This window comes from Morus notabilis, unplaced genomic scaffold (assembly GCF_000414095.1).
Source record: "Morus notabilis unplaced genomic scaffold, ASM41409v2 Scaffold550, whole genome shotgun sequence".
In the NCBI taxonomy this organism is placed as follows: Eukaryota; Viridiplantae; Streptophyta; class Magnoliopsida; order Rosales; family Moraceae; genus Morus; species Morus notabilis.
In genome coordinates, this window is record NW_010364233.1 from 253,696 (window position 1) to 264,460 (window position 10,765).

The 10,765-nt window shown below is 36.7% G+C and overlaps 1 protein-coding gene across 1 annotated transcript; it reads right to left on the reverse strand.

Moving 5' to 3' along the window:
* Positions 1-9,804: 9,804 nt before the first annotated feature.
* Positions 9,805-10,619, reverse strand: LOC21399122 (gibberellin-regulated protein 11). Its single transcript, XM_024170822.1, has 3 exons — positions 10,465-10,619; positions 10,273-10,342; positions 9,805-10,094 (listed from the first exon to the last, which is right to left on the reverse strand). Exons 1-3 carry the CDS (start codon positions 10,561-10,563, stop codon positions 9,913-9,915), a joined length of 351 nt encoding a protein of 116 aa, XP_024026590.1. The 5' UTR covers positions 10,564-10,619; the 3' UTR covers positions 9,805-9,912.
* Between the last annotated feature and the right edge of the window lie 146 nt (positions 10,620-10,765).

Sequence of the window (10,765 nt, forward strand, 5' to 3'; positions counted from 1 at the left end):
ATGTACTCATTAATGATAATTTATCTATTATTATTATATTATTAATATATTAATTTTTATTTGCTAAATAATTATCAATTATCAATTACTTTACATATTAATTTAAAATTATTAATTACGGTTATTTTAACGACCCACGGTAATTCGACCTCACAATTTACCAAACGTTATTACACTGTTTTTAAAACTAACAACACTTATATAATTACAATTTACTAAACACTCAACTGCTTTTTATAGCAGTTACTTTTTGCTTCAACACAGATAACATTTTTTCATAATCTACAGCACTACCAAACTAGCCCAAAAATACCCCCAGTTTAAGCCGCTACGACAACGACACCCGGACATGAAGTGGATCACGTGCTTCCTTTTTTAATATATATATTACATATATTAAGAATTAGATTTTTTTTAATACATAGCTCGAGATTCTTACTTTTGAATTTTGATGGGATTTTATTTTTTCAGCTTGAAGTTTGTTTTTAAATTCTGTGGGAATTTAATACAAGCTTTTCATCAGGAATATGGATGTATAAATTGTCCTCGGAGGACTGAAGAAGTCACACTTATGGTCATACTAAAACGAGGCTTAATCAGTTGTATTTTATTTCTAAGATGCAAAATAAGTCAAACATTCCTAAATTATTATTTTTTTTTCAATACGTATTTTATATTTAGTCATGCTAAATTTGAGGATTTATTCGTCATAAAGTTGTAACTGAAAATATTTAAGGAAAAAAGATACAAATACTCTTTTAAAGTGCATGACTCTAAATTTTATCCCTACCTCTAATTAGTATCTTTTTAGTAAAATAGCTATATTAATTAAAAGAATATTAATCAAGAGTACAACATAAAAATCAAGACTAATACACTCTTAAGAGTAACTTCAGTAATTCTCTTAATATTTTTATTTATTTTAAAGGTTGAAAAGCTCTCAAAAGCGATGGATTAAATTTGTACATATAACTTTGTTTCAACTTATTTAAAATAGAATTTTTATGTTTCTTTTTTTCTCATTTGCTTTTATTTTCTATAGGAAGCTGCTTTAAAATTGTTCATCAAATTAATTGAAATATTTTTAGTGTTTTATCTCTCATTTGCCTTAATTCCTTTTTATAGCAATTTGCTTTAAAATTTATTCGAGGACATGATAATAACTGTTGAACGCATATCAATTCTCTTTTCACTTTCAAATAGACTCTAATAACTTGCCTATCTGAAGTTCTTTTTTATTTAATATATCAATGATATTACCTTATTTTCCACTTCTAATCATCATAGTTAAGCTCTCAAAAGAAATTAAAAATGGAAAATAAAAATTTATTACAGCTGATCAGGTTTTTCATAACTGTTTTCCTCCACATTCTACTAGTTGTCTCCCTCCACCAAGAACATCTTACTCCATTTAAGAACCCTATGCGAATTGAGACCAGGTTTAACGAAGGCAATAGATGGCCCCAAAGAACGGGCTTATTGGCCCAAAACGAGAAGTTGAGAGAAAAGAAACAGAAAACTTATGGGAAAATTAGGCTCAAAACGTAAGAAAGTTTCAGGGCCCAAACCAGGAGAAAAGCAACAGAAAAGTTATGGGAAAATTAGGCTCAAAACGTAAGAAAGTTTCAGGGCCCAAACCATAACTTTCAAAAGGTAAGTTTCAGCAAGTTTCTCAAGAAAATAAACGAAAAGAGCTCGATATAACCATTTCCAAAAAAAAAAAAAAAAAATAATAAAAATAAAACTCTAATGAATATGAATTTCAATTTTCAGTAAATTCAAGATCCCTTTTCCTTCAAAAGTTAGCATCGTTTTTATTTTACTTTAGCCGAAAAAGGAAAATCTTTTGACTTAACAGCCTTTTTCTTCTATTTTCATCCATAGAAATGTGAGATGTGAGCCAGTGCTGCGAGCGCTGCAACTTGCAAGTTGTTGGAAAAATTAATAAAAAAATTGCGGAATAAAATTTTCATTCTTTGTGTGTTAAAATAGGATCTCAAATAAAATACCAACAAAATTAAATAATCAATACACCAATTAATCAAAATAATCAACCACAAGTGAAACACTAATTTTTCGCGTGAAAAACCTCTCAAATTGAGAGTAAAAATCACGGGACCTTTAGGCCACTTAAATCTCTTTTTCACTATATCAACAATGGAATAACAAAGTTTCTCTCTAGAATCAAACTAGAGGCTCCCAACAATAATATCATCAAGAAACATTATTCTTAGTTCACCAACAATATGGCTTAACAGCTTTTTTCTTCTATTTTCATCCATAGAAATGTGAGATGTGAGCCAGTGCTGCAACTTGCAAGTTGTTGGAAAAATTAACAAACAATTGCGGAATAAAACTTTCATTCTTTGTATGTTAAAATAGGGTCTCAAATAAAATACCAACAAAGTTAAACAATCAATACACCAATTAATTAAAATAATTAACCACAAGTGAAACACTAATTTTTCGCGTGAAAAACCTCTCAAATTGAGAGTAAAAATTACGGGACCCTTAGGCCACTTAAATCTCTTTTTCACTATATCAACAATGGGATAACAAAGTTTCTCTCTAGAATCAAACTAGAGGCTCCCAACAATAATATCATCAAGAAACATTATTCTTAGTTCACCAACAATATGGACATCATCAACAAAGATGGATAACAATAATAACACCAAAGAAAAGCTTAGGTCTCACCAAATTAGGAGTACTCAAGAGAGTACTAAAGAGAGGCTAAATGAGAAATCAATTCCGGTAGATTGGAAGAGCTCGCCACAAGGATTCTCCACGTCAAATTTGAGCCGAAACCGACAACGTTTCGCCACCCAATCGTCTTGTACAAGCACCGAAACCCTACCTATTTTCTCTTTCTCTCTCTCTCTCTTTTCTCTGGTTTTCTCGGCTGCACCCTCTATTGTCCCCGATTCTCCTTCTTCTTTTCTTTTCTAATTTTCTGGTGTGCTGCCCACGTGAGCAGCATGCCTTTCTTCCTTTTTTTTGTTGTTGTTTGGGCTTTAAGCCCACTTGTGGTTCCAGCCCACATATGCGGCGGAACCCAACAAACTCCCCCTCCGCATCATTTGGTGGGCTCAACTAAGCCCGCTCTCTGCCTACAAGCTTCAAGTTTCTCCTTAGGCAGCATGCATTTCTTCCTTTTTTTTGTTGTTGTTTGGCTTTAAGCCCACTTGTGGTTCCAGCCCACAAATGCGGCGGAACCCAACAAACTCTCCCTCCACATCATTTGGTGGGCTCAACTAAGCCCGCTCACTGCCTACAAGCATCAAGTTTCTCCTTAGGCAAAGTCTTCGTCAACATATCTGATCCATTCTCACTGGTGTGGATCTTCTCTAAGCGTAATTGTTTTCCTTCAAGCACATCACGAATCCAGTGATATCTGACATCAATATGCTTGGATCTCGAATGGAATGTTGAATTCTTGGAGAGGTGGATGGCACTCTGACTATTGCTGCAGACAATACACTTCTCTTGTTGCATGCCCAGTTCTTCAAGAAACCTCTTCATCCACAGAGCTTCCTTGCAACCTTCAGTAATTGCTATGTACTCAGCTTCTGTGGTGGATAGAGCGACACACTTTTGTAGCTTGTACTGCCAAGAGACTGCTCCCCCTGCAAAAGTCATCAAGAATCCCGAAATAGACTTTCTAGAATCAATGTCACCTGCCATGTCTGAATCTGTGTACCCATCTAGAATAGGCTCACCACTGCCAAAGCATAAACACACCCTGAAAGTACCTCTCAGATATCTCAATATCCATTTTACTGCTACTCAGTGTTCTTTTTCAGGATTAGAAACAAATCGGCTAACAACTCTAACTGCATGAGCAATATCTAGCCTTGTACAGACCATGGCATACATCAAACTGCCAACTGCAGACACATATGGAACTTTGCTCATTTCTTCTTTTTCTTTCTCACTTGTAGGACATTGCTCAACTGTAAGCTTGAAGTGACCTGCAAGTGGAGAACAAACAGCTTTGGCCTTACTCATATTGAATCTTTCAAGAACCTTTTCAATGTAGATTTCTTGAGATAACCATAACTTCTCATTCTTCCTATCACGGGAGATCTTCATACCAAGTATCTGTTTCGTCGATCCCAAGTCTTTCATGGCAAAAGACTTGCTTAGCTCTATCTTTAGCTTCTCAATCTTGCTAGCATAATGGCCAACGATCAACATATCATCAACATATAGCAGAAGGATGATGAAATCATCACTGGAGTGTTTCTTAATGAACCCACAATGGTAAGATGAAGTCCTGGTTTACCCGTGACTCATAATGAAAGAGTCAAACTTTTTGTACCACTGTCTTGGTGCTTGTTTGAGCCCATACAAGCTCTTTCTCAACTTGCACACAAGATGCTCTTTTCCCTTGACTTTGAACCCTTCTGGTTGCTCCATAAAATTTTTTTCTTCTAAGTTACCGTGAAGGAACACAATTTTCACATCAAGTTGTTCTACCTCTAAATTCAAGCGGGCAGCTAGACCAAGAACAACTCTGATGGATGACATCTTCACAACATGAGAAAATATTTCTTCAAAGTCGACACCTTTCTTCTGACCGAACCCCTTCACAACTAACCTTGCCTTGTACCTTAGTTGTGAGCTGTTGTTCTCAGTTTTTAACCTGTAAACCCACTTGTTCTTGAGCACTTTCTTGCCTTTAGGTAACTTCACCAAGTCATAAGTGTGGTTCTCAGACAAGGATCTCATCTCTTCTTGCATGACTTTAAACCATTCTTGCTTATTCTCATGTGAAACAGCTTCTTGGTAAGTTTCTGGCTCTCCCCCATCAATGACCATCACGTACTCATTAGTAGTACTGTACCCGCGCGTGGCCAGTAGTGGTGTATCGACTAGGCGGACGACGCTCTCTTGTAGATCTTCTCACCTGAGACTTAACTGGTGGTGCTAGCGGTGCTTGTTCAACTAGCTCTACATCATCAACTGGAGGGGCTTCATCATTAACAACATCACCACTATCTTCTTGGACATCTCCCCCTTGATTAGTATCCTCTACAGATGGAGAAATTGATCCAAATTAACAGGAATTTCAGCAGAGGAATAAGACTTTTCACCCTTGTTACCATCATCAATCACGTGGTCTTCAAGGAAGACAATATCTATACTTCTGACAATTTTCTTGTTCACCGGATCCCATAACCTGTACCCAAACTCCTCATGGCCATAGCCTAAGAAAATACACAGGTTCGCCTTATCATCAAGCTTGGATCTCTCATCTTTAGAAATATGAACGAATGCCTTGCAGCCAAAAACTCTCAAGTAATCATAAGAGACATCTTTCCTAGTCCAAACTCTATTTGGAACATCACCATCCAAGGCAGCTGCTGGAGAAAGATTAATCAAATCGACTGCGGTTCTCATGGCCTCCCCCCAAAAAGACTTAGGAAGCTTTGCGTGAGAAAGCATGCACCTAATTCTTTCTTCAATTGTTCTGTTCATTCTCTCCGCTACACCATTAAGCCGAGGTATCTTAGCTGGAGTCTTCTCAAGCCTGATTCCATGGAGTTTGCAATAATTCTCAAACGGTTCCCTGTACTCACCACCATTATCAACGCGAACTGATTTCAACTGTTTTCCTGTTTCTCTTTCAATCTTAGCATGAAACTCTTTAAAGACATCAAGCACCTGGTCTTTAGATTTCAAAGCAATAGCCCAAACCTTTCTTGAATGGTCATCGATGAAAGTCACAAAATAGAATGCACCTCCAAGAGTTTTAGCTTGTATAGAACATACATCAGTATGAATCAAATTAAGAATATTTGATCCTCTAGATGGCGGGTGTGAATGAAATGCAACTCTATGTGTTTTTCCAGCTAAACAATCAACACAAGTTTTAAGATGCATACCTTGCAAACTAGGCAGGAATTGCTTTCTAGCAAGAAGTTGTAATCCTTTCTCACTGACGTGGCCAAGCCTCTTGTGCCATAGATCAATGCTTGCACCCTTCTGAACAACATTTATCTCTCCTTTGTGAAGCGTAGCTTGCATGACTTAGAGTGTATTCATTTTCTTTCCTCTTGCAACTACTAGAGAACCTTTGGTGAGCTTCCACTTACTTTCACCAAAATAACTAGTAAAACCCTCATCGTCAAGTCTGCCTGTGGAGATTAAGTTTAGGCGAATATCCGGAACATGCCTAACATCCTTGAGTACCAACTTGCTTCCAAGATTAGTTTCCAAGCAAATATCTCCAATGCCCACAATTTTAGAGACACCACTGTTTCCCATTTTGACATTGCCAAAATCACCGGTAGAGTAAGAAGTGAAGAAATCACCATGAGGAGTAACATGAAACGAGACGCTAGAATCAATCACCCAATCACTTTCCTGGCACACAAGACTAACACAACTGTCATAACAAATGATGGTAACATCACCTTCGGCGGCTATTGTATTAGTCTCTTTCTCATCTTTATTTCCTTCACCCTGTTCTCTTTTCCAAATTCTGCATTCTTTCTTCATGTGACCCATCTTGTTGCAGTGATAACACTTGACATTTTTTCTATTTTTAGATTTTCTCCTGAATGTATCCTTTTTGCCATGACCCTGAGGATGCCTACTTTTACTTCTTCCACGCCTTTCCTGTTTTTCATAAACAAGTACCTTAGATGAAGATTCACCCTTTTTCCTTTCTTCTGGCTTCTTCACTCAACAAACTTTCTTTAACCATCTCCATGGTTAGCTTTCCTCCAGGCACTGAAGTGCTTAGTGATACCACTAACGTTTCCCAACTGTCAGGCAAGGAGCTAAGAAGTAACAATGCCTGCAACTCATCTTCAAGAGGCATTTTCATTGTGGCCAATTGGTTCACCAAGCCTTGAAAATCACTAGTATGCTCAGATGCTCAGTCATACTTTTTTCACCTTTGTACTTCAAATTCACAAGTCTTCTAATGATTGAGGCTTTTTTTTCTGGAGGTATTCTTCTCATACATAGCCTCTAATTTCTTCCAAAGTGCATCGGCTTTCATTTCTTCAGAAATGTGATTAAAAATATGAATATCAACCCATTGCCTAATCGTAGCAGCAGCTTTCATGTGTAATATTTCCCAATCATCATCACTTATTTTTTCTGGCTTTGACTTACCCATAACAGGCCCATACAAATCTTTAACAATAAGCAAATCTTGCATTTTGCGCTTCCAAATGGAATAATTCGATGAGGTTAATTTTACCATCCCATACGAATTTTGTTCTTCCATTTCAACACACAAGAATTAGCCTCTAGCCAACCAAAGGCTCTGATACCAGTTTGTTGGGAAAACTAACAAACAATTGCGGAATAAAACTTTCCCTCTTTGTGTGCTAAAATAGGATCTCAAACAAAATGCCAACAAAGCTAAACAACCAATGCACCAATTAATCAAAATAATCAACCACAAGTGAAACACTAATTTTTAGCGTGAAAAACCTCTCAAATTGAGAGTAAAAACCACGGGACCCTTAGGCCACTTAAATCTTTTTTTCACTATATCAACAATGGGATTACAAAGTTTCTCTCTAGAATCAAACTAGCTTTCATGTGTAATATTTCCCAATCATCATCACTTATTTTTTCTGGCTTTGACTTACCCATAACAGGCCCATACAAATCTTTAACAATAAGCAAATCTTGCATTTTGCGCTTCCAAATGGAATAATTCGATGAGGTTAATTTTACCATCCCATACGAATTTTGTTCTTCCATTTCAACACACAAGAATTAGCCTCTAGCCAACCAAAGGCTCTGATACCAGTTTGTTGGGAAAACTAACAAACAATTGCGGAATAAAACTTTCCCTCTTTGTGTGCTAAAATAGGATCTCAAACAAAATGCCAACAAAGCTAAACAACCAATGCACCAATTAATCAAAATAATCAACCACAAGTGAAACACTAATTTTTAGCGTGAAAAACCTCTCAAATTGAGAGTAAAAACCACGGGACCCTTAGGCCACTTAAATCTTTTTTTCACTATATCAACAATGGGATTACAAAGTTTCTCTCTAGAATCAAACTAGAGGCTCACAACAATAATATCATCAAGAAACATTATTCTTGGTTCACCAACAATATGGACATCATCAACAAAGATGGATAACAATAATAACACCAAAGAAAAGCTAAGTCTCACCAACTTAGGAGTACTCAAGAGAGTACTAAAGAGAGGCTAAATGAGAAATCAAGTCCGGTAGATTGGAAGAGCTCGCCACAAGGATTCTCCATGTCAAATTTGAGCCGAAACCGACAACGTTTTGCCACCCAATCGTCTTGCACAAGCACCAAAACCCTACCCTTTTTCTCTTTCTCTCTCTCTTTTCTCTAGTTTTCTCGGCTGCAACCTATACTATCCCCGATTCTCCTTCTTCTTTTCTTTTCTAATTTTCTGGTGTGGGCAGTGCTGCCCACGTGAGCAACATGCCTTTCTTCCTTTTTGTTGTTGTTGTTGTTGTTTGGGCTTTAAGCCCACTTGTGGTTCCAGCCCACAAATGGGGCGGAACCCAACACAAGTGTCCTAAACTATATTAAAGGCTATAATAATAGAAAATATATCAATATGAGAAATTTAATGAAGTATATAGGCCAATTTTTAGTTATAGAAATTAATAGAGCCATAACTTGTCAAGTTATGGTTCATAACTATATAAGTTATGGACAAACTTGTCAAGTTATGGTTTATAGCCAGACAAGTTATGGACAAAAACTGACAATAACTTGTCAAGTTATGGTTCATAACCAAACGAGTTATGGACAAAAACAGTAATTTTGCCTATTTATTAACTTATGTAAACTATTGGAGCTCACCACAAGGATTCATTACGTAAAATTTGAGCCGAAACCGACAACGTTTTGCCACCCAATCGTCTTGCACAAGCACCAAAACCCTACCCCTTTTTCTCTTTCTCTCTCTCTTTTCTCTAGTTTTCTCGGCTGCAATCTATAATATCCCCGATTCTCCTTCTTCTTTTCTTTTCTAATTTTCTGGTGTGGGCAGTGCTGCCCACGTGAGCAACATGCCTTTCTTCCTTTTTGTTGTTGTTGTTGTTTGGGCTTTAAGCCCACTTGTGGTTCCAGCCCACAAATGGGGCGGAACCCAACACAAGTGTCATAAACTATATTAAAGGCTATAATAATAGAAAATATATCAATATGAGAAACTTAATGAAGTATATAGGTTAATTTTTAGTTATAGAAATTAATAGGGCCATAATTTGTCAAGTTATGGTTCATAACTATATAAGTTATGGATAAACTTGTCAAGTTATGGTTCATAGCCAGACAAGTTATGGACAAAAACTGACAATAACTTGTCAAGTTATGGTTCATAACCAAACAAGTTACGGACAAAAACAGTAATTTTGTCTATTTATTAACTTATGTAAACTATTGACCTATTAATTTTAATTCATTTCAAGTCTCAGTATATTTCTCTCTTTCTCTCTTATTAAAGGGGATAAAAAGGAGTGACTCCAACACACGGATATTAATTGTGCAAATGACAAAAGAGAATGGAGGTTAATGCAATAGAAAGCACCTACAGGACACAGATATCGCTGGTTTTTAACGTTAATGTAACGAAAAGTTCCAACAACATATACATTTAACGAAATATTTGGTGGATACTTTACCATGGAATTTTCAAATAATAGTAATCCTCAGATTTCAATAGTCATCTTTTTTACTCGATCTTTTGTACATCTTGAAGCTAATATTAATCACGTTACTTTTTATTCATCTTATAACAACAATACTTAAATTACATAAAATCTTAGATGGACTGATGGAGGTTGGTACATTTATTTCCAAAATCAGAGACGCAACATTAGCAGCATAATAGCAAATACTACATACATGTATATAGTGAATTAGTGAAAGACGCGCATATGTGTTTTCAAGGGCATTTGCGGCGGCCACCGTGGGTGGTCATGTTGGCATAGCAGGGACAAGCGTCGTAGTTCCCAGAAGTCCCCGGCGGCACGCAGTCGCACCGCGCGCAGCACGTCCCACATGCCCTCTTGCACAGCTTTGGCCTCGACGACAGAGCACACCTCGTATCACAAGCTCCGCCACAATCTGTAAAGTGCATATGTCCCTTAATTATGTGATACAATGTAAATCCAAGAATGCGAATATTGTCAATGGTTAAAAAAACTTGAGTAATATTTAGTTAGAGATGATTGACGCCTCAATAAGGGGTGGATTTAACATTGATAATACAATAATATTGTAGTGTTAAGTTAGTTTTACGTGCCTATCTTTTGGGGCAAAGGGATCTCCGCAGTGGATTCGGAGGATGAGCTCAAAACCATGGTTGTAATCCCCTGGCCAAAAATACGTACGTTAAGACACATGATATTGTTTCGTATTTCAGTTTGTTCAGAAGAGTTTAAACAAAATGAACAAACCGAAAGGAATATTAAGTTCGAGAGATACGAAACTTTACCATTTGCTCATCATCAGACTCAGCAAGGCGGATGACGAGAAGAGAAATGAGAAGAACTAGGTAAGGGAATAGAGCCTGCCCAGAGATGTACTTGGCCATATCCTTGGCTTTGAAGAACTACTTGGTGGAAACACACAGTTTTCTTGCTTTGTATTCCAAGCGTTAGAGATGCAAGGTAGAAACGAAGAAAAGGTTCGTATTTATAGCCAAGATACTTCCCTCTTAATTTTCCTCTCTCTGTTTTTTTTTTTTTTTTTTTCTTCTTTTTTTTCCATATATATATATATATATATATATATAT